The 24,876-nt window shown below is 35.5% G+C and overlaps 1 protein-coding gene across 2 annotated transcripts in view; it reads right to left on the bottom strand.

Annotated features, from left to right (window-relative positions):
* Positions 1–24,876, bottom strand: part of LOC133521432 (G-protein coupled receptor dmsr-1-like) — an 87,683-nt gene that overhangs the window by 26,138 nt on the left and 36,669 nt on the right. For both annotated transcript variants that reach the window (XM_061856392.1, XM_061856391.1), the window contains exon 2: positions 243–1,099. In XM_061856392.1, coding sequence (XP_061712376.1) covers positions 243–1,004 — 762 coding nt within the window. In that variant the 5' untranslated portion in view covers positions 1,005–1,099. The remainder of the gene's footprint in view (positions 1–242; positions 1,100–24,876) is intronic.

Raw genomic sequence — 24,876 nt, 5'->3', positions numbered from 1 at the left:
AAGCTTCATTACATCATGGCAGTACTTTGTCTTCGTGGAATTTAATTAATGTTTCTGATTCATTTAGTTTTGTTATGGTTAGTTTTTGGTTTATACAGCATGTCAGATAGGTTAGTTATAAAATAAACAAACCTGCCTACACCACAGATGTGTATTTATATAGCTGTTAGTTTTGACAGACAGTTTATTTAAACCTTAAAGTTAAGTTTGAGATGTTTATATTATAAGAAACAATTACATACCTCGTTTGGTCCCACAGTTGAACGTTTCAAAAGTATCTGCCGTCTTCTTTCCGTGATAGTCAATTTTGAAATTAGACACAAACTTAGAATTGACAACGCTATACTAGGTACGAGTTTTAATATTACACTGTATATCCACATAACGGCTGTAACGAATTCTACGTTCTTAGACATTTCTAACACGTAAACGGTCCGATTTTCTGGCAGAGCCAAGTCCTCTGCGAACTCGGAATTGTTGTGTTGCGTCACTTCACTTGGCACTATATTCATTGCGAAATAAATAGGAAGACAAAGAAATGGGCAAATCACATACGCGCTCACTATAGCTGTTGTAGTATTTTTCTTGCTACACCAAGTCCGGTTCTTTTGAGGGTAAGCGATAGCCACATACCTCCACACTGCAAGCGTAACTGTTAACCAGATCGATATTGTGTGGAAAGTCTGACTGAAGATGGAATGGAAATAGACAAAAACTGCCCACGTGTAGGTATTCTGATTGATTTGGGGGCCAATTTTGATATTCATGTGTATCACGTAAGGTATGTATTCGAGCATGACCAATAGATCTGCAAAGGCGAGGCCGGTGAGGATGGAGTTAGTGGAGCTGGTCATCTCGCGGCGACTGAGTACTGCAATGTTGATAGAGTTCGTGGCCGATCCGACAACGCAGATGACCAAAGCAATGTAGCCGTGTAACCGGCTATAAGCCTTGTTAAAGTTTGTGGCGCCTGGTACACAAAATGCGTCTGTGACGTTCGCCATGTTGGATGTCCGGTTGCCAGCCGTCACGCCGTGTCATCGAGGGTGTGACGATGAAAGCATTTCGGTCCATGCGATATAACTTGTCGTCATCACATCTGAAACCAAAATTATAACTGTTAATTGATAAATGAAACGAAAACTATGAACCAGTGTTTTTTATTACTTGATAGGTTAATTATGTGAATTATTAAAGATACGATTTAAAAAAATATATATTCGTAAGTAAATGGAAGTTAACTAGGCGTACAATTAGCAGTCGAGTAGTATTAGCTTTTATCAAGATTAATTAACATCGCCAAACGGGATCAAACTCAAACAAATTAATAAAACGGGTTGAAATGAAACATTTGCTGCGTCGGCTACGCTTTAAGAAATGGTAAATATTTTGGTGAGTTGATAAGTCTCGGAATAACGCCAAGGCCGACGCGATTGCTACGTAGATGTTGATACATGCTGTCATATGGGACACACGTGTGCAAATACCGTATATTTTTTCTATTAATTTGGTAAACAATACGCATGCGACCTGTTACTGACACTTTTCTATTGAGTAATCACAATTTGGATCGTGATGCTGAATATCAAAAATGTATTAAGATAAGATGGTCATACTAAACAAATTTCCCCATGGAACTAACCACAAAATCGCGAAATAAAATCTAATGGTCACCTTGAGGCCCGAAGTATACAAAAAGTATGGGCCCAGGGGTATATTTTTTCACGATTTTTTATATCGGTCCCATGGGAAAGCTTATTCAGTATGACCATCATAATGCGTTTTTGACATTCGGGATCACGACCCTAAAATCACCCAGTATTCGACAATGATTCTCGTTGTTGTTGGTTTTTGCCCGCCTTCTTATTAGTTTTTTTGCTTACTTGGGGCTCTGATTTTAGTGCTGCCCACGACAAACCGTGACTGTCTATAGGTACGAGCTATTTTTAAAAATTATTTACTTAAGTTGCTTAAGTATAAATAAACTACTATAATATTGCTCACTACTGTACGTGTATGTGTAGGTATAGGTAGGGTATATTTAGGACCGTTTTCTCGTTATAAACTTTCGGAAGGGCCTCTCTCTAGCGTTGTTCAAACTCTTGCTTGGAACGATTGTTGCCGTTTCAAAAACAAGAAGGTTCAACTAAAGTAACTTGATTAGTTTTCGGCGCTCCTCTGACTGTGCCTTTTACTTGAAAAGTTAACGAGTACCCACGAATCACTTTTCATGTCTCGTACGAGTACTATGTACAATGGTTGGTGTAGGGGCGACGCAGACACATTTAAAAATTGTCTAATGCAAGCAATATTGTATATGTAAGTACTTACATTTAGGTCAATTTGTTATTATTATGTTTTGCTAATGAATAGATTGAGACTGAGATAGCATAGTAAGCTTCGCCTTTGAGCAATTAGGGACATATTGCTATTAATTTTAATAAATTTGCCAATTAAACTTCCAAGTTTCTAGATATTCTATGTGTTTATATATTAATATATATATATGTAAAAGCTATTCATTTTCGGAACATTTATATTAAGCTGCACTTTAATAATAATTATTATATGGTTTTACTCGGCATGTGTCGGAGAACCCGTGGTATATAGGGTGTTAGTATGGCTCAGGAAATTTTCAAATCTATCAAGTAAATACTTATTGTACGAATATTTTATAAACTTGTCATTTACTTGCAACAAATGACTGCAATTTATGGACGACCCCGTATGGAAAACTAAGTTTACATAGAAAGCGTTTTTATTTACAAAATTCTTGGTGTAACAGTAGGAGAGAACAATATTACATATTTACTATTTGTGATTCTTTCTCATTAAAATCCCGGAAATTTGGAGGAAATAAAAGATATGGCACACCGTGCGAAAGTTGCGATGGAAGATTTAGCACTCGCGGCGGTTGGGTCGGGGGTAATGTTTTACCTCAATTCAATACCTCTGAAAGTATAATTCTGTTTAAAATTCTACTTGTCAAGTCCCGCGGCTATTCAGTAGCTATTTTATACTAAAATTATACCTATGTATTGCTGTGGCATGCAGGTCAACGATATATAATGAAATATAACGAAAAAAAAAATGAAACTTTTTAAGCTCATCGTTTAGCAGTTGAGAGATTATCTTGTGAACAATACCGTTGTTCTCTTTTGTATGATAGTAAGTAATATAAAATGCATACAAATAGCTCCCATGTTATATACTTAATTCACAAGTTTGAAATTACTATAGCTTAACACATCAAGAAAGGCGTTTTGTTATTGAAAGCGGGATCCAACGTCGGTGTCTTTCCTGAGAGCGGCTTTCAATGTCCAAGCGTAATTATTAATTTGCAATTTCAACCTTTTTAATTAGAGAAGATAGAAGATAGTCGTTATTGATATAAGCGGCAGCTTGAAACATTAGAGAACAATGTCATTGTTTATACGATAATCTTTCAAATGCTAAACAGTCAGCTAAAAAGCTTGAAGTTTCTTTTTTTTTTTAATTAGTTAAATATAATTTACTGAATGAAACTTTTTCAACTTTTGCCAATAGATGATTGTTTTATAAGTGTTTTTTTGTTTTAATTTTAACATTTTATTTTAATTCCGTTATTCCATTATTTATACTTTTCAATGGGTATCCCAGATAACAAATACGAAAATGTATCTCCAAAAACATCAAAGAAATTTCGGATACCCACTCAAATATCAATAGCCCGAAGGTAGGTTCTTTGTTACATTGCAAAGAAAAGTTTTGTGCGAAATTTGAAGCAGACACTGTTGTTCTTAACAATAGTTACAAATGTAACAAATAAATAATATTCAATCTATGAATGACTTTCGCTTCTATTATATTAAATATAATTAGTTATCTACACCAACATTCTCTTGAGGTGAGATACGCCAAGGCTGCCGATATGTTAAAGATGTCATTAGTTTTAATTTATTTTCAACGATTCGTTCCATAAAAAAATTACTTTAATCAAACATTTTATTTTGAAAAGTTTTGTAAGCGACAACATTAACATTTGTGCAACTTAGTGAATATAAGATATTGCAGTAGAGATACATGAAATCTAAAAGAAAATTAAGAGAACGTTATTTCCCAAGACCGTCGCAAATTCGCAATATTTATTATTTGCAATTTTCTATGTTGTCTACTGTAGAGATAATAAATGCTAGGCAAAGGACTTCACACTTTAACACTTGTTTGTGATGTAAAAATTAGCTTAAAACACTTTTGAAATTGGTAATTTCACTCTTGTAAGTACAAGAGTGAAATTCAATTTGGTAATTACGATTTTCAGTATTTTACAAGGCTAAGTTTTTAATATACAAATTGATTTGGTAACAATCAATTTCAAATGCAAATTGCCTAGTCCCGTGTGTAATAGCTGTCGTTTTGCCTCCATTTCATTGCATTGAATTGGAATGTTTTTGTTTTTTTTCATGTTTATTTTAGTAAAAAGGTCAATTACGTCTGGCCTCCGAATGATTTTACAAGCTTTTATTTTTTAACTTTAACATGCAATGAATATTTGTACGGGTCAAATCTTGCAAGTTAAAGATCCACTTCCCGGTTTCCGATGAAGCTGAAAATTTGCATACATACGTAAGTCGGGTGACAATGCAATATTATGGTACCATCGAGCTGATCTGATGATGGAGACAGGAGGTGGCCATGGGAACTCTGTGATAAAACGTCTCCGTAGCCAATGAACGCCTGCAACTCCAGAGGAGTTGCCGACCCCCCCCCCCCTCCCTCGTTGAGCTCTGGGCAACCTTACTCACCAACAGGAACACAACACTATGAGTAGGGTCTAGTGTTATTTGGCTGCAGTTTTCTGTAAGGTAGAGGTAATTCCCCAGTTGGGCACTGCTCTAGATCTGGAATGACATCCGCTGTGCTGTGCCCTACCACACAAAGCGAGCGTTCACAACGCCCATACCTACCTCTCTTTTGGACGTAGTTTAAGGACGTACCCGGGTCCACGGGTGTTTGTGTTTGTTAGAATTGTCTCGGTGAGTATTAGTTGCCTGTTGAAAGAAAAGTACAGTCGGCCAAAAAAGCTTGTAACAAAAATATATTTTTTTATTAACTTTTCATTGATTAAGTATCATACATTTGTTTTGTTCCTTGCTACTTGAAAGTGTTAAATAGGCGGTGTTTCCTGTTTATTTGGAACTTAAGATTCCCATATACGTAGACTTGCATGTCCGTTATTTTGCATGTTGACTTCATAACTGAAAATACTCGTAAGTTTCATGAATATTCCTGCTCAGCTTAGCATACGATTGAAAATGAAAAAGGTTTCTACAAATATTTTGTTGGTTATACTTATGCAGTATGAGTACTTATAACTTTTCTTAATATGAAATTGAAACTCGACAATTATTAACTTTTTTGCAAATACTTGCAAAGTCAAATATCATAAAAAGCTCGAGAATAGATTTGTATGAATATATATTGAGTTAAGGTACTATTTGTTGGGAATACAAGGGAGTACAATCATTCGTCAAGTTTTGATAGCGGTGGCTAACCTCATACCTAAACTGTAGGTATGCAAAAAAGTATCTACCGAATAACTGAAAAGAAAACTAAAGACACTCTAAACGAAACTAAATGTCACTGGCTATATTGTGGGTATTTCTATGTGGAAAGGGATTAGTCCACCTATTCTGATGGGATTCCAGGGATCCCTTTTTTACATAAAATTCGCAAGATAAAACACTAAACATGATAAGATAACAATATTTGTACCTATCTCACTTTTTCTGGTATACAGTAAATAGGTGGTACTATCTTTGTTTTTCCTGATTTCAGTCTCAGGACCATAATTCTCATGTGTAGATTTCGCGTTGGCACTACATTTGTCGAAACTAAATGTTATTTGAATTAATTAAGCGATTACCATCGCCTATATGTAGACACCCACAACACCAGAGGGGTTGTAAAACTTACGTTTAATGAAAAACATATGTTTAGATTTTCTTAACACATTCACCGCCGGTCGTAGCGCTACGTAGCCGATAATATGGGTGTCCCGGTATGTAGAGGAAATGCTTTGTAGAGGAAAAACGACAACGTGTCGTGATTAGCGCTGAATGGGTATACACAGCTCTATTTTCGAAATTGCGATGATGTGGGATACGTAAATCTTGTACAAGGTTTGCGTCTATCGACGGACTGCCATATTGCAATTATTATAAAAGTTGTGTCACATAATTGACAGCTTAGTTGGAATGCCTTTTCATGCATTTTGTTGGAATGCTTTTTCAGGCTCGTGGTATGGCAACTCGTCTATAGCCGAAATGCCCTCAGCCATAGATCCTTAGTAGATAAGCCCATGCATACAATTCCGACCAAACATTCTGGTTAAGCAAAATACAGCGTCATCTTTTGTATATTGCGTAAACTACGTGGCCGATGGTCAGAGCACAGATATTATTTATTTATTTATTTATTTAAACTTTATTGCACACATAAAGAAAAATGTACAAATGACGAACTTAATGCCAAAAGGCATTCTCTACCAGTCAACCACTTATCATACCAGTTAACACATTATCAATTCTCTTTGGTCAGAGACATTCATTAGACTGCACTTTTGCCTCCAAAAAGGGAGACCTTAGTAAGTGACAATTGAATAAATGTTATCATTGACACAGGAACAAATATCTCACAAATAAGAGCCCTTACCGGGATTCAAACACAGGACCATCAGCTTCATAGGCAAGGCCACTAGGCCAGACCGGTCGTCAAACCAATAAACATGATATTTATGTAAGTATTTTAATAAATATCTCCCTCGAGCTATCGTGCTCGGCACGTTTTTTGGAGGCGAGAGCGCTTAAAATTTGTTTTGAGCAAGAATTTAATATAATCTGAAATTATCTACCGATGATATGAAATCATCATAAATCTCATAAGTGTATTTGATTTTTCTGTAATAGTTTTTACTCAATTTCACGACACAAGTAGGTATTTAAAAAAATGGGAATAGCATTACGTGACGCCTTTCTACTGCACAATTCGCCACGCGACTGAGCGCAGGGATGTTACTAAATGCGATTTTGACACCCATGTATTGGCCCCATTCGCAGTGCTCGTAAGGCTCGTCTTTAGGAAGTAATATATATGTCTATGCCCTCAACCGTGTTGTGCCATGTATCATGACTTTATACTGGTGATGCATAGGGTCAGATAAATTACCCTGAAGATTTTGCTGTGACACTGAAAAGCTTGTCTTGTGCCTAAAACCGCACAAGATATGTGAACGGGGCGGCGCTTTTATCAAAGTATAAATCATCGGCTAGTGGCATAGTGCCATATCACAAGGCTGTCCAATAATTGTCCATATCCAATTTCGTCTCTCAAGGGATTATCATTCTCATCCGTTAACATCCGCTAAGCTTTCCCAAGTGTTTGCCTTGGCCTACTGGTTGTCGAAAACAAACAATCACAGCACGGAAGCTCTCAGTGTGTAACAAAGCCCATCTAAATGATTGGTAGCAACAGATGCATCTCAACTTGCCCAATCAATGTGAATATGCATTTTGTGCGGTGCACTTCACACAAATTTATAGGATCATATAAATTCACTGTATAATTCAATTTTTTTAAAGCGATTTATACAGTGTGTTTTTGATATAACTTGAACTAGACGTAGGTTTTAGTGCTATAAACAATTCTGAAAGATTTTTTTAATTAAGCCTTTACTACCAGAGCATAAATAATTTTTTTTCGAGCGGAAATATATTTCGTACATCATGGTCACTTGTAACGGTTATGACGTCGCGTCATTAATGAGACGTTTTGAGTTAAAACAAAGTAGTGATACATTGTTTGCTGAATTTTTATATGGCAAAATAAAAGTCGTCATTTTTTTATAAAGCCTATAAAAGTGTGCCCATTAAAGCCTAAACTAACTACCCTTTGATTCTGCGGTCGTATCAGAAATATACGTGTATACTGTAAGTTATGCAATGATTACAAAAAAATTTGGTACTATTGATTTCTCTTGAAACAGGCGTTCATGCTCAAAGTCGGATAATTTTCGGAATATGAAATTAGTAAATAGTTTTATATATTTATAACAATACAGTAACATCATTCATCCATTCGTTCATTTAGCATTTGTGTTAATTTCGGTAGTTCTGATTTTTTGCAGACTTGTTTATGATGTTGGCCCAATGAATAATCCATGTCTGTGTCCTCGAGCGCCGAACGCAACTTTGTCAAAAATCGAGAAAACCGCAAAAATTTCATGTTTTACATTTAACCCTAAAGGACTAGTTTTTGATAGTCTCTGTAGTTTCCGAGATAAAACCTTTCAAAGTTTATAAAAGAGTCGGCTCACCAGGTCCTAATAATAATCCTAATAAGGTCTCCAGAGACAATTCTACATAGTCTCGTATTGTAGCTAATTTTGTCTACTTTAAGAACGCCCTACGAAGGTACTATCAAAAACAAAAAAAAAACTAAATTTTCGCGGTTAGGTATATCGTTTTTTGACAAAGTTGCGTTCGGCGTTTGAGATCACAAACTTGGATTATTAATTTATTAATTGAGCCAACATCATAAACAAGTCTGCAAAAAATCAGAAATACCGGATTTGACGCAAACGACCCCCATTACAAAAGGCGACAAAGTTACTGGACTATAAGATTACTTACTGATTTTTACCAGTCTTAAAGAGGGAAGAATAGCATGCGACCCTAACTGAACGTACGTACATTTTTGATGAAATTTCCATTACAGAAGAAAACGGTTTGCACTAACTTAACCCTAACGAATCACTTTGATTTTGATGTTGTTGGGTTCAGCAAAATATATTCTAGATTTATAGGTTTCGCTTAAAAAAATAAAACGTTTTTATAAAACAAACGTATAAAATGTAATTAAAATTTGTCGAATTAAGCAGTTTGTTTTATAAAATCGATGTATTTTTTTTAAAGCGACACCTACCTATAAGCGTTGAATATATTATGCTTAAGCAATAGACATCAAAAATAAAGTGATTTGTTAAGATTTAGTTAGTGGAAATCGTCTTCTCCCGAAATTGAAAAATCGTCAATAATATACGTGGGTTAGGATCGGTAAGCTATTCTTCCCTCTTAATAAATACGCTGTAAATTGAATAACTTAATTTGTTTCATTAAGCTTTAATGCCGACTTTGGACACGAGACCCTTTTGATTAAGCCTATTGTTATAAAATTAGGTAGTAATAAAACCGGCCAAATTAGTGTCGGACTATGCATAATGGAGGCTTCCGTGTCTCCATATAATATGTAAAGGACAAATAGGAAAAGGGCGTGTCTTCGGGACACTTATGTCGTTTTAATAAGAAAATCAGTTTTTAGTAAAAAAAATATTAATGGCTCAATCGATCATATTTGAATTATTTTCAAGCATAATTTTCTGAATTTCTTTTTAACATTGCACGCCCGGTTCAAAAGTTAAAATAACAAAATCTTCCGACTTCGTGCCTAATGCATTTTATTTTATTGTGAGTGGACACTGACTGACTTTAATTAGTGAGAAAGAAGACAAGACGAACCTAGAAGTTACAGCGGGTCCGCTTCACGAGGGAAACCCAAGTAACTTTACCTCACTGACAAAACAATCCCCCCCACCCCTAATAACCTAACTTATAAAGGGTGTATTTAGTCACCTGCAATAATTTACGGGCTGAATATATATAAGTAGGTCATACTGAGCAACTTTTACTATGGTGCCAATCCCGAAATTTTGAAAAAAAATTGAGTCCCCTATAGTCTGATCCTGTCATATTGTCAAGGTCAGACAGCCAAAATGTATGAAATAGCCAATTTTTTTTTTCCAATTTCAAGATTTATTTATTTATTTATTTAATCTTTATTGCACAAAAGAAAACCTTATAGTACAAAAGGCGGACTTAATGCCATGAGACATTCTCTACCAGTCAACCTTTAGGCAAAGCAGAGAGATTGTGGGCGGTGCTACTTTAACAACAACAACCAAATATAATACAATAACATACCATACATACATAATACATACATACATAAATATACATACTTATATTTCTTATAATATATACATAAATAACGACAAAACATATAGAGCTTACCCATACATTATTATTTTTTCATTCTGCTAGCAAAGAAAGTCCGTAAGGATTTTTTAAATGCAAACTTATTTTGAGCATTTTTGATGCCGTAGGGAAGTCCGTTCCAAAGACGGCCGCCGCCTGCACAGAAAACGAATTCGACATGAACCCAGTGCGGTGAAGAGGGATAGATAGAGACATATTGCCGGAAGAGCGAAGTTGACGGTCCCGGGTAACGCCCGTCGTCGTCACATCTGACGCCAGTGACGCCATGATTTCAACTAATAGGATTTCACTTATAACAGCACGATTACGCTAACGCGACGTTTGGTGCCCAGTAAAGCCCTAGTGTAAATAAATTCGATTTCGAAACGTGACGTACGTATTTGCGTTTAGTCTCATTTTGTATTGGATTTAGAAAAAGCGCGCCAAGCGGGACATTTTGGAAACTAAAATCCTATACAAAATGAGACTTAACGCAAACGCGTTCGTCACGTTATGATGTCGATCAAATTTACACTAGGGGTACTGAACTCTACGCGTCTCGTAATCGTAGCGTTTTTACGATACGCTGACGCGACGCTCCTGCTTACGCTCCGTGTGCTGAAGGCCTTACTCACTGACACTTACGGCTTAATATTACCACGTCAATGAACATAATGATAGAACACATTTGGTGTGTAATCAAATTAGGCTCCTCGTTAAGCCAACTAATTGTGAATATCAATAACATGAATGCTAAAAATCGATGAGCAGAGCATACTTGGTGTTATAATTTCGTTTTATTCTGAATAGGTGCCTAATTAATAATGATGTAGTTTTTTTTTGTCTCTTGACATTATTTGAATAAGAACAATTAAGAATAGCAAACTGTATTATGAAAAAAATATTAAGTTTGCAACTATATCTAGTTAATTTGAAAATTATTGCACCTTGCTTCTGTGCATGATAAAACGAAAAATGTAAACACGTCTTTGCATTAACATATACGAGTAGCTAAGGAGTGGCCTTACGGGCAATAAGAATGGGGCCAGTAAAGCGATGTCACGTACACGAATTCGACCCAATCGTACAGTCTAACACCACAACGCGACGAGTTCGCAATGTTCGCATCATGCGAGCGATTGGTAGCAAGTTAGCAACTAGTTGCGTTAGACTGCAAAATTGGCTCGAACTCGTGAGTGACACTACTGAACTACGACCATTCTTAGTGCCCGTAAAGCCCGGCCTTATATATATGCCAATGCGTCTCTGGTATCGATTGTACACTAACCGTCGTTAACACAAAACATTCATATGAAAACTCATACATAAAATATGTATATCCATTATAATCCAATCTGCGCGCCTAGGCTAGGTGACAATCGCTATCGCTACGACAACGAAACGCTTTGTGTCTCTCTATCACTCTTCCAGATAAGTGCGACAGTAACAGTTGCGTTTCGATCGCTACGGAGCGTAAGCGATTTGCATGTTGGCTAATAGCTACGCGGCCTGTAGGGACAATAAAGAGGCCTTACAAAAGGTGGAGGTGAAAATGTTTCAATTTGTATTGCATAAGAATAGGCTTGTCATGAAATATGTATATGTACTCGTAAGTTTTCGACCTCGAGTAGTCACAACGTTTAGCCGCCATCTTTACTTGAAGGGCCATTTGTTATTTTTTAAATAATGCTTTAACAGTTGACTTTATGACAAAAATGTCTATTAGAGTGTAAACACAATAAAAATTCAATTATTTTTTGTCTGTATATTTATTCTGTACGCCGTACAGATAAAAAGTTAAAAGCTGTGGAAAAATTCAAATTTCGAAAAAATATAACTCCAATTTGATCTCGCTGATATCACGCCGGGAGAGTTCGGCCTTTCAGACTATGAAGTTATGATTTGAAAAATAAATATGAATGTCAGTTGTGGTACCAAGTCCAAACATGGTACGGAGTTAAAAAATAAAAAACCGGCCAAGTGGACAAACGAAAGCAAATTTCCCGAGACAAAACGTAGACCTTCGCTAACGATTCGGTCAAATACTGCATTTTGCTAAAATATGTGTACTTATTTTCATAAATATAGCAATTTACATATTTTTCGTTAGGGGTTATTTATCTTCAGACATTTAAAGTTTCCGATATCTCCATGAATGCATCCTTACTGATAATTGTCTGTCTCACAAGACTAAAGATTACTTTGATATAGAACAATATGAGTTTGATATTACTACTTTTATCAAACTAACTAGGTATTTTTTTACATAAATCCGTGCAATTAAATTATTTGTTCTAAAAGCCAAAGCTTAAATTATATAATAGTTATTTGGTTCAATAATGAAGACCACTTTTTTATGTGTACCTATCCTCTTAAGGTAGAAAAAGGTATTAGACAGGCTCTCAAGGCTCCATTAAACAATCTTTACTCAGGATTTACAGCCGGCTGTTAACGCTGGCAGAGTAAATTTAAAATAGCACCTCATAGCGACTAGCAAAACCAAACGCATTTTCCGGGGTTCATACGAGTTCATGTAAGATACCTAAGTGAAAACGTTGCTTACTGTATTAAATACATTGAATAGATGCAGCACCAGAGCATTAATAGAAAAACGTAGACAGCAGTTTTTAGACACAATTTCTATGTTATAAACCGTCCCTATAGAGTTCTATACGATTAAAGAGTAAGTAGGTCGGCTGTGACATAATTTGCTATACTAGTATTTTATTTAAATTCCATAATGGAAAATCATTTTGGCAGTTCAAAAAGAAACTAATTTGACTATAAGTCAAAATACTCTACAGAGTTTTGAAGAGAATCTAATAAACGCAATGAACTGAAAGAACACTTCACATAATAGATTAGGAGCTCGATTCTGATTTTCATTTCTTGTTCTGAAACTGTTATGGATTTGATCTCTTCTGGACATAAGTACCTTAAAATTAATTTTCACCACACCAGCTAGTAGTCTTAAAAACTGATGAGAAAGTTGCATTTTATCCACATGATTGGCAAAGTAATCTGATGCTAATTTTGAGTTATTTCCTTATGTTGGCTGCTAGAATTAACTTTTAAATGGTGATTTTTAATGATTTAATATCATTCATTTGGGTTTTGATTGTGTTTGGCCTTTTCTTACAAAAACATGGCTTGGCGTACGAATGAGTGTTCAATGACATTTGTCATGGCATTGAAAAGGGTAAGTTAAGGGTAGCCTTACCGGGTGGCCTGTTGAGCACGAAATTTGGATTTAGGAACCCAATAGGATTCAAAAGTTGCGCAATTTTTTGTAGATTACACAAAACATAATATAATTTTTTTAACATGTATTTTGAGGGCTCTACCAGCTGTTTTTTGGATGAAACATAATATTGTTGTCTAAATTTTAATTTTGTTTTAAGTAATTAAAAAACCATTTCATCTTTTTGCTATATTATTATATTGCTAGCTATAAGATAGTGTTCAAAAAACGATTCTGAAAATAAGTACAAATGTAGCATATTGTTTATTTTGCGCCTAATTATTTTGAGCTTTCAAATTTCGAAGCTCTGTTAGGTTTATATTGAAATATATAAATAAAAAATGATATAATTTTCTTTTATTTACATTCTTTTTATTTATTAACATCGCGAATTATGAAAAAGGTTGTCATATACAATATCTTAGTACCTTTTGAAAATTGTCCCTAATGTCATTGTTTATCGGCTGGTAGAACCCTAAAACTGTGTCTAGATTTTTTAAATTATTTTTTCCGAAATCTACAAAAAAACACGTAACTATTGAGCCCCATTGCGATGCTGGTTTCAAGAATTAGTCAAATACAAGACACCCTAACCATGACTGTCTTATCAGTGTAAATCTAACTTTTAGTAACATGAAATTACGAGTCAAGGCACGTGTTTCGTGAATGACATGATCTACTCGTACATATACGAGCGAGATGCAAAGAAAGTTAGTTAGCCAATATATCAGTGTCAAAGTAGCGGGTAGTGGCAGCCGTATAATGTTTTTTTTTTTTAATTAAACCTAAACAAAGGACCTGACGCAAATGTGCACCATTCAGAGTTAATTGGTATAAATAAATATGTAGGAGCAAAATTAATTAAAACTATTATCGTTTTTAACCCAATATAGCGCGATAATGAGTTCGTTTAGTTTGACGCAATAAATGTCGCCCAACTTTCATTTATTGTGGAACAATAGGAATAAAATAACTGTTTTGATTAGATAAGCGGTTTATGGCAGTAAAATTAATCTGTATAGGTATCAATGATATAGGATAAGCTAAATTTGTTAGTAAACGATTAAAATAGAAAACTTTCCGGAAAACGGGCGTCTTCCCTGTGGACAATATAAAAGTTAACAATTGAAATAAATAATAAATAAATATTATAGGACATTCTTACACAAATTGACTAAGTCCCACGGTAAGCTCAATAAGGCTTGTGTTGTAGGTACTTAATAGACAACAATATATACCTATATAATAAATAAATATTTATAAATACTTAAATACATAGAAAACAAATGGAACAAATGTCCGTGATAACCCACACGAATAAATGCCCTTATCAGACCTGCTGGCATGTGATGCGTTCTCATGCGCGACTCCATACATCTAGCGCGACTTCAAGTATGGACTCGCGCGCGAGAACGCAACTCATGTTAGCCGGTCAGTATTTGATCCCGGAAACATCGGCTTCATAGGCAGGTTCACTACCCACTAGGCCAGACATGTCGTCAGCTTGTGTACATTCTAATAATACTTTATCACGAAGTTTCAAATAATTACAAGGTATGAATAATTTACAAAGGAAAGGGCACCTAAAGAAGATAAAGAAAGACAAAATTTCGCTTTAAAAATCATATTTTTTTATCATACTTAAAATGTTTCTGACCTAATATTAAATAATAAAGTGAAAATAAAACTCGTGGTTTGCCGTTTTCGCAAATATTCCAGCCAACATAGCATCTCTCTCTATCACTGTTCCATATTAGTGTAAAAGTGACAGTGGCATGTTGGCTACGCCGGCTGTTGTTTCAACCGTACCCAGCGTTTTTTAAGTAGGCGGCTTAAAAAAACAAATCAAAATATTTGATAAAAATAATTTGTTTTTTTTTTCCTAAAGCTTTATACCAGAGCCTAATTAAACTGGATAGCCTATTATGTACTTATTGTATAGTTTAGTGAGGTAGGTAAAACACAATACTGGAACCGCGATCCAGAGAGCCTAGCCGAAGTCTCTCATGGTGTTGGTTGGAACCCTTTGTTATAACAAAACCGAACACGCACACTTAGTTGGAATTAGACATTTATTTTGGTTGGAATACCTCAAAAATCTTATTCCCACTCTGAGTATCTTATCGCAGACTTGGGTATCTACAGTGAATTATATTAAAAATTCCAAGAAACTAATTGCTCCTTTGAGACTCTCTCGTGGCATTCTTTGAGTAACCAAATTAATTTACTCTTTATAACAGTATTCATTAGTTTCTTAAAAATATTTGTCTTTATTTTATCTATAACTGTGTAATATACCAACGATGGCAATTAAATTAATTTACATCCTGAACAAAATAAATTTATCACATTAACAGTAAAACCCTTCTTTCTCGATACATTTTATATTAAAAAAGCGATCAGAAATAAAACAATAACAAAATTCAAAAATAATTACGAAGGAATCGGGTTCAAATAGTAAGGATTCAAAAATAAAATATTTAAATCTGGCTCCTAATATCAAATTATTATTATTATCTGTCTTACCATATCTCGGGACCATGGGTTCCCGGACCTTTGGGAGGCATACGTGGGGCCGAAGCCAACAGCGCAGAGGCCCTTTAAGACAAATTAATCTACAAGCAAGGGATACACGTCGCGGATACCATCTCCGAGCGCACAATATGATACATCCGGAGATGGTCCCCGCCAGGTGCAAAGACTATTGCAGTGCAGCACTTTTGTGCTGCGATGGGATCTAAGGTCATAAGGCTATTGATTTGAAAGTTGGATGGACTGGATAATAGGCTATGGGAGGAGACTAGCGGACACCTGCCGTGACAATCAGTCTCGGAATTGTGTAAGACAGGCGGTGACTCGCCAACTCATTGAGTGGGCCCCACAACGGCCGCACGCACAGTGCGACAATAGGGCAACACTTTGGAGCGGCTGTGAGGTTGTCGAGAGGTGAGTCTGCGGAAGCCAGATCCCGGTAATCCGTTCAGCAGGCCGCCGGCGTTATGACATTTTACACTTCCAACCTGGAGCATAGGTCCCGCTCTTGCGACTCCACTCTGGCCGGCCGGTGAAGGCAAGCGCAGAGGCGAGGGCCTAATAAAAGGGCCCTCTGGAATAGGGGTCCGCGGTGTCGCCACTCACCGTCAGCTCGCCACAAGCTGCCCCCGCATTATTATTATTATTATTATCTAATAAGCAGGCAGGCAGTTTGACAACTGATATGACCTGTATCCAATATTCATAAAGATAGTTATCATGAACGAGTAGTAGATATAATGTGCTTGTCTAATTTATTTTTAAACTGGTTCACATTTGGTGCTGAAACCACATCTTCTGGGAGTCTGTTCCAAGCCCTCACCACTCGATTGCTGAAAAAGTGTTTGTATGGGTTACTGCGAGCCCTATACCTTTCCAGCTTTAAATGATGACCTCTCAGACGGTTGTTGTTGTTACGCTTGAACATCTCTTGGAAATCCTTGAGGTCATAGTGCCCAGATAGTATTTTGTACGTCTCTATTAGGTCGCCACGTTCTCTGCGGTGCTTTAGAGTAGTGAGGTTCAGTTCCTTTAGTCTCTCTTCATATGGCTTGTTTTTAAGTTGCCTTGGCAGTTTCGTGAAACTGCGTTGTACTTTCTCGAGCATCTCAATGTCCTTGGCAAAGTAAGGACTCCAGGCTTGAAAAGCATACTCCAGTACGGGTCTGACATATGTTTTGTATATTTTTAGCATCATATACGGTGTTAAGGTCTTGAAAGCTTTTCTAATGAGACAAATATTATTTTATTTTGAATTAGTAGACAAATATTTTTTTTACCTCCAGGGTTCTCCTATATTTGAAGAATCTTTTTTCGGTTATATTTGTAACTCTATATCTAAATTCAAAAGTCACGTGAATCGTTTACTATCGTTTACGTATTGAACACAACTAAACCAGACTAACAAAAAAGAGATATCGAATAATCTTGTTTGTTAGTCTGGTTTAGTTGTGTTCAATACGCACTATAATTAAACAAAAGATTATTCGATATCTATTTTTTGTTAGTCTGGTTTAGTTGTGTTCAATACGCACTATAATTAAACAAAAGATGTTTCGATATCTCTTTTATATTATTCTGGTTTAGTTTTCTTCAATACCTACGCACTACAATGAAACAAAAGATTATTCGATAGGTATCTCTTTTTTAGGGTCCCTTATTCAACTAGGAACCCTTATAGTTTCGCCATGTCCGTCTGTCTGTCTGTCTGTCTGTCCGCGGCTTTGCTCCGTGGTCGTTAGTGCTAGAAAGATGAAATTTGGCATTTACATATAAATCAATAAAGCCAACAAAGTCGTACAATAAAATATAAAAACTTATTTTTTTTTAGGGTACTTCCCCTACACGTAAAGTGGGGGTCGATTTTTTTTTTGCTTCAACCCTACAGTGTGTATCGTTGGAAAGGTCTTTCAAAACTAATTGGGGTCTTTAGAAACATGTTTTGATAAAGTGAATATATTCGGAGATAATCACTCCGAAAGATATAAAAAAACAATGTGTCGTCATCCCCCCCCCCCTCAGACTTTTGAACCATAGGTCCAAAAAATATGAAAAAAGATCGTGGAAGTACAGCTTCAGAAAGACTTAAATGAACACTATAGCGGACATGATCAGTTTAGCTGTTTTTGAGTTATCGCAAAAACTTTCCCCTTCATAGTAAAAAGACGTACATGCAGAGTTAAACGTTATTACGACATTAAATGGGTTGTTAAAGTTATTTGGCATTATTCATGTAAATAAACTAAAATTTAAGAAAAAATCTGGTACTTTAATTAATTACTGATTATGCAAATTTGCCTATTTGTTTAACTCGGGTGAAAGGTACCGTTTCATCCCTTGGTAAACAATCTACAATACTTTAAGCTCCAGTTTAGCTTATGCGATGGAAGAGTAACTACGGAACCCTACACTGAGCATGGCCCGACATGCTCTTGGCCGATTTTTTATTAGTATGGTTTAGTTTTGTTCAATTTTTTTTATACTACGTCGGTGACAAACAAGCATAATACGGCCCGCCCGCTGGTAAATAGTTACCGTAGCCTATGGACGCCTGCAACTCCAGAGGCGCTACATGCGCGTTACCGACCCCAACACCCCGCACCCTCGCTGAGCTCTGGCAACCTTACTCACCGGCGGGAACACAACACTATGAGTGTTATTTGGCTGCGGTTTTCTGTAAGGTTGGGTTATGCTCTAGATCTGGAATGACATCCGCTGTTCTATACCCTACAACACAAAGCGAAATTACATTCACATTTCCTATTTCGAATATTTTAAAAGAACAACGCGTACGGGCTCTGATTAAATGTTTTCTCCCAGTAACAATTTGTAATTACCAGTTGGCAGGGCTTAATACAGAACGCTGAACGCGCTTAAAAATACAATGGAACCTACTCTTTCATTCCACTCTAAATTGATTTCGAGACTTGATGAGTTCCATCTAAAAAATGTTGATGAAGTTTGCTTGGAAACTTTCAATAAATATTGACCCGTCGCCTTCATCAACGACTTTGAAAAGCTAGAAGAAGAATGCCACTATAAATATTTCAGATCGAACGATCTCTAAAAGCTTTGTACTATATTTTTCCAAAAAACTTGTAGTAGGTAAACAAAATTGCTTCTTGTCATCACCAGGCATAAAGCCGTCAAATTCAGTTAATTTTCGTACTACAGATGACCACTAACAGTAGCAATGGCAAGTAATTTCCTTAGGTCTTATTCTGCACAATCTATAAATAATGAAAGGCGTAATGGGAACCATAGGCGTGTATGTGTACCTAATGTATTATGTACGTATTTTTAGCTAAATATTTATATTTCTTACATCATTCTTACTTATGTAACAACAATGATGTTTCATAACTTTCGGTCATTCCGTAGAGACCTCTCAAATTACTGTATTTATCAAAAATATTGTCAGAAGTATCATCAAGTACGTCTTCTTTTTACGGTCAGTATGAATAAACTTTTTTATAGGTATAACTAATTTCTAATATTTCACTAAGATTTGGGTGCAATGTAAGGCAGATCAGATCACTTTATGTAGAACATTAATTAAGCAACTGCACTCTACAAAATGAATTAAGTTATTCATTATTGTTTTCGTTGAATAGGTTTAAAACAAACAAACATTCCTGTCATGCTCACTCTCGCGAGGTAACTCTACACTGTAAATATTTTACTGCCTTGACCATATGAAACTGTGACAGCGTATCATCTGCATTTGGCTGCTGGAACTAAAAGCAATCGCTGCTTTATCGATGAAGTTAAAAATAGTGTACCGTATTTAAAAAAGGTACGGTAGCATTACATTAAAAATTAAAATTAGTGTTTGCAACTTTAATGTACTTTCGGACTAGATTTCCGTTGTTATGAATGACAGTGTTATCATAATTTGCAGTAGACTCAAAGCGGGATTACTTAATATCTAATAACGTTTGTGCTATCGTTAGGTGATCCTTCGGGATCAACATAGATCAATCTCACTCAGTATTAACGTCATACTCGGTCAAGAGTTGTGTTTTGCACACTTAATGCTGTATTTAGATATGTGTACCAGGCGATCAGGAAATTAATTTGATATTACTAGATATAAGTACATATTTATTTAACTTAACAGCCTTCTAAATCGGAAGAATCGAAATATAATCTTACATTTTATCACTTCAGCGCCAGGAATCAAGATGAATCCGTTTAATGTTTGCGGAAATAAGTACCTGGGCTATTTTGTGAGAAAAGATTGCCACAGTGTCCATTATTACTGAGCTCATTTAGGACCACCTTGGCTACATTATTGTACATTTACGTCGCTATCCGAAGTCATCTCTCAATGTCATCTAATATGAGTAAAAGTATGTTTTTGTACATTTTTGGGAAAATAATTGTATCTGAGACTATTTTTTCGAACAAACGAAGGTAATCTGGAGTTTGAGTATACTCGTAGTCGATTGTGGGACCGCAGTGCGGGTAACTAAGGCAATTTGTCATACTCTTGCGGGCCGTTGCTTAACAAATGCCGAATAAACATGGATGTTTTTACAAGCTTTTATTTAACTTGCAATGTATCTATGTATTATGTAACTATATTTGTGCGGGTGAGTGAGAGTCAGAATGGCGGGTGTACCTAAATAAAAATAAATGAAAAGTATACCATATTTTTGTACCTAATTTGTACTATTTAAAAAAATAATAATAAAAAAATTGTACCTCACGGTACATAAAGTTATCATCAAAAATCAATACACAGTATCAGTACACAGTATTCTGACTGTCAGGATGGCGGATGTACTGTCTTTTGGTGATTACTTTAAGTACCGTGAGGTACAATTTTTTTTAACGGAGGTACTAAATAGTACAAATTAGGTCCAAAAATATGGTATGCCTTTCATTTATTTAACATAACAAAAAAGAGATATCGAATAATCTTTAGTTTAAATATAGTGCGTATTGAACAAAACTAAACCAGACTACTGAAAAAGAGATATCGAATAATCTTTTGTTTAACTATAGTGCGTGTTGAACAAAACTTAACCAGCCTAATAAAAAAGAAATATCGACAATCATTTGTTTAATTATACTGCGTATTGAACACAACTCAACTAGACAAATAAAAAAGAGATCGAATAATCTTTTAATTATCAAACGTGAATTTAGGCAGGAATTTGTATGATTTTACAATAGGGAGAGGACAATTGTGAGTTATACTTCAATAGGTCTCCATTATTGCAATACAAAGACCTGAAATTAATTAATATAATATAGGTACCTATCAATATATAAATACCCCCGTGTCTTATCACGACCTGCCGCTTGGTCTCAACTTCTACGCTAATGGGGTGTGGGACGAACAAAGCTAATGCTTGAACTTTAGAATACACCTCTGGATGCTTAGTCAACATGCCAATCGTTAACGCTCCGTAGCGTAACGAAGTCATTTCTCTCTCACTATTCCTTATTATTGCGACAGTGACAGTTGCGTTTCGGGCGCTACGGAGCCTAAACAATTGACATGTTGGCTACGCACCCTGATCGCATATGTAATTAGAACAACGTGCACGTGGGCGGGGCAGTCAACATGTTCGCACTCCGCGGATTAGGTATATTCAGAAAGTAACTCGACAACCTCGAATTAAGTTGCTTGTTTCTTGTTTCAACATATAAATTCGTATGAAAGTTAGAAATGCGTAGGTATCTGTTAATGAGAATTGAAGAAGTTATATAGCATTTTAATATATAAATAAAAAAGGTGTATGTGTAGTAGTGTGTAGTTAATTATTCGATAATATTTACATACACCATCAATCACAATTAGAACACAAAAATTTGTTCTTATATTTCATGTTAGATATTATTTATTTGGTATTTATTCTTGATTCGCAAGTAACTAGGTAATTTTATATAATTAGTTAAGTAAGTTATCCGATCGTAAATTAAAGTGTTTTTTTTTAAATAATTTTATGCATTGCGGATTGCGATTTCAAAAACAAAGTGACTTCTTACTTAGGTGATATTTACCAAAAATCGAAGTGAATCTTAGTACGACATCTTGTTTTTGTTTGTCATTCATTCATCGTTACTTCTGTTCTACTCATTTCCTCAAAGGCTACAAAAAGAAGAAGAGATCCCATACAGGGATAAGTTCGCCTTTGTTGTATTTAATTTAGTCTGTAACTGTGTTTCTCGTGTTTTTATTTATATGCACAACAAAACACTAAAACACTGGTTTTAATACTTTATTGTTGGTTTTAATTCATAGTTGTTGTGTTGTACATACATATATTATATATATTATTATAGGACATCATTACACAAATTGACTAAGTCCCACAGTAAGCTCAATAAGGCTTGTGTTGAGGGTACTTAGACAACGATATATATAATATATAAATACTTAAATACATAGAAAACACCCATGACTCAGGAACAAATATCCATGCTCATCACACAAATACATGCCCTTACCAGGATTTGAACCCGGGACCATCAGCTTCGTAGGCAGGATCACTACCCACTAGGCCAAACCGGTCGTCAAATATATCATACATACATACATCTACGTACCTGCTTATCTGTAGGTATCGAGTATAATTTTCTCTTGATGATTGAATTATTCAAACTTGCGAATCCTTCTAAGAATTTTGAAACATTTCCCTTTCTTTTATTCAACACTGTAAAAGTAAGTTACTAACAAGTTTCCTTCTGTATAAGGTTTTGGCAAAGACAAATGCCGAAATTGAAATAATAACATACAGCGGAGTGAAACTCTAATACCGTAAACGCGGAAAATTTAGCCTACAACTTACAACTGACGGTCCAATTTAAGGTCGGTAAGTTTAAAATGTCCTACTATATATAAAGTTGCCCTTTAGGTAAAATGTATGTAAAAATCGTTCCTAACAGAATGCGCAAGCCTGGAGTCACGGGACAGGCTTAGCCCAGTGTCACCCACAAAATTTATGTAAATGAATCTGACTGATTTTAAAAATAAAAATTTACTTTACTTTTCTTTAATTTCAAGTTCCAGTAAACAAATAAATATTTTTCAAATTAGGTATGTTGAGTATCTAATATAGAAAAAGTATTAGTATATGTACAAAATGTAACGAATACAAATCAAAAGGCTCATTCATAATCAACGTTAAAAACTGGACTATGGTTATATTAAAGGACTATAGTTACCTGAGTTTACGGTATCTAATTCGAAACCGTACTATGAGGATCGGTATTCAGATTTTACGATTTGATCTTGTAATGTTACAACCATTGCACGACTTGCAGTGGTTTTCGCACACCAATTAGCGTCATATAAATACCAAAACCCTAACATATTAAGGACGATAACGACTTAATACTCGTATACCACACGAAACTTTCCATGGACTTTATGGCATAATTGAAAACTTTGCAGAACTTACAGACCTTACCTCCAGGTAACCAGGTAGGCAGGGTTACCAGGTTGCATGTCATATTTATTATTAAACTTATGTTGGTTTATATCCATAGGTAAATATAAATATTTAGAATACAACGTATTTGAGAGAACGCCATGCTTTCTTGGTGTCGGAAGCCAAGATCCACTTCGGGTCGTCGCGCCATGGTAGTAAGTACAAGGTACATATTTTAAACGTCTTATTCTGACCATTATTATATATTTAATACTGTTTACATAAAAAAATATTTACGTCAATCATCAGTTGCGTAAATTGATTGCCTGATTGGGACTTTTGTAAAAATTGTCGACGCATTCACTGGCAGCGCGAGTCGTCGATAACGCGTTTTCCACTTTGTAGCGAAAAGCGTCTACGAACAGATAACCCGTATAGCGGGTCACTGGCAGTAAATGTGTTACTTTACGTATGTGTACGTACGTACGTTGACACGTGTCAACGTGACAATAATCAAGGTTTAAGTTCTCGCTGAGAAAATAAGTACAATTTAAATTAATGTTAAATGTATTTGCTGTCAAATTAAAAAAAATAAGTACAATTTAAATTAATGTTAAATGTATTTGCTGTCAAAATAAAAATGCATGCTTTGATTATTAAGACAGCATCGCTTCTATGAATGGAAATATAAAAAATATTGTTAGTTTTATAAAGTGAACAAACAGTAGACAATACTATTTAATCATACAGCTCGAATATAAATTGATACGATTTATAAAAACACATTTCGTGTCTATACTTACTTAACCTCGTATCTATATATTAGATACGTATATCAGATACGAGTTTGAGTAAGTAAAGCGACGATTTGGACAAATAATGCTATCATTATTTGGCCATGCACTTTATACCATTGAACAAGTTTTGAGTACAGTACATACGTTTTTCATTCCGAAGAATTGGAATAGAAATGGAAACCCATAAACTTTTCGCTACTTCAAAAACCTAATAGGTACCTACGTAGGTATTATTTTATTGGCGACACATAAAAGGGATCCAACCCTGCTATATTATGCTACCTATCCGTGTCATCCTTTGTGGTTGAATGCGCTCTAATGTACACATAGTTTAGAAGAAATTTAGTTTCTTGCTCATCCTGTATGCTGGTCTTCGGGATCTGTATAATATATGTTTGACCATTTGGTCAATAAGTGACGCGCAGGAAGTGAGCCAATTGATAACATCTCGACCATTTCGTCACGATCTGGGTGCGTAGCCAAAACGCAAATGTCACTGTCGCACTAATATGGAAGAGTGATAGAGAGAGATGACTACGCTAGGCTACGGAGCGATAACGATTGGCATGTTGGCTAAGCACCCAGGGCCTGGTAAGCGAAAGAGATACTTGCGTAGTATTGGGACCCCGTCAGCTAGGTAAGTTTCAACTGAGAAGTTTCCTAATGTGCATCGGTACCCGTTCCGTACGTAAAGTGGAACGTACGCATTTTTACTTTTATAAATCATTGGGCTTGGACGCATTGCTAGCTGAGCTTGGCAGCAATAAGTCAATCTCATAACATTGATTGCACATTTAATACATTTTGTTAATGCAGCATGTGAATTAAACCCTTTCATAAAAGTCTAACAT

This window comes from Cydia pomonella, chromosome 9, assembly GCF_033807575.1.
Source record: "Cydia pomonella isolate Wapato2018A chromosome 9, ilCydPomo1, whole genome shotgun sequence".
NCBI classification, from domain to species: domain Eukaryota; kingdom Metazoa; phylum Arthropoda; class Insecta; order Lepidoptera; family Tortricidae; genus Cydia; species Cydia pomonella.
Note: the sequence above shows the minus strand (reverse complement) of the source record. Positions and strands in the feature narration are given on the sequence as shown.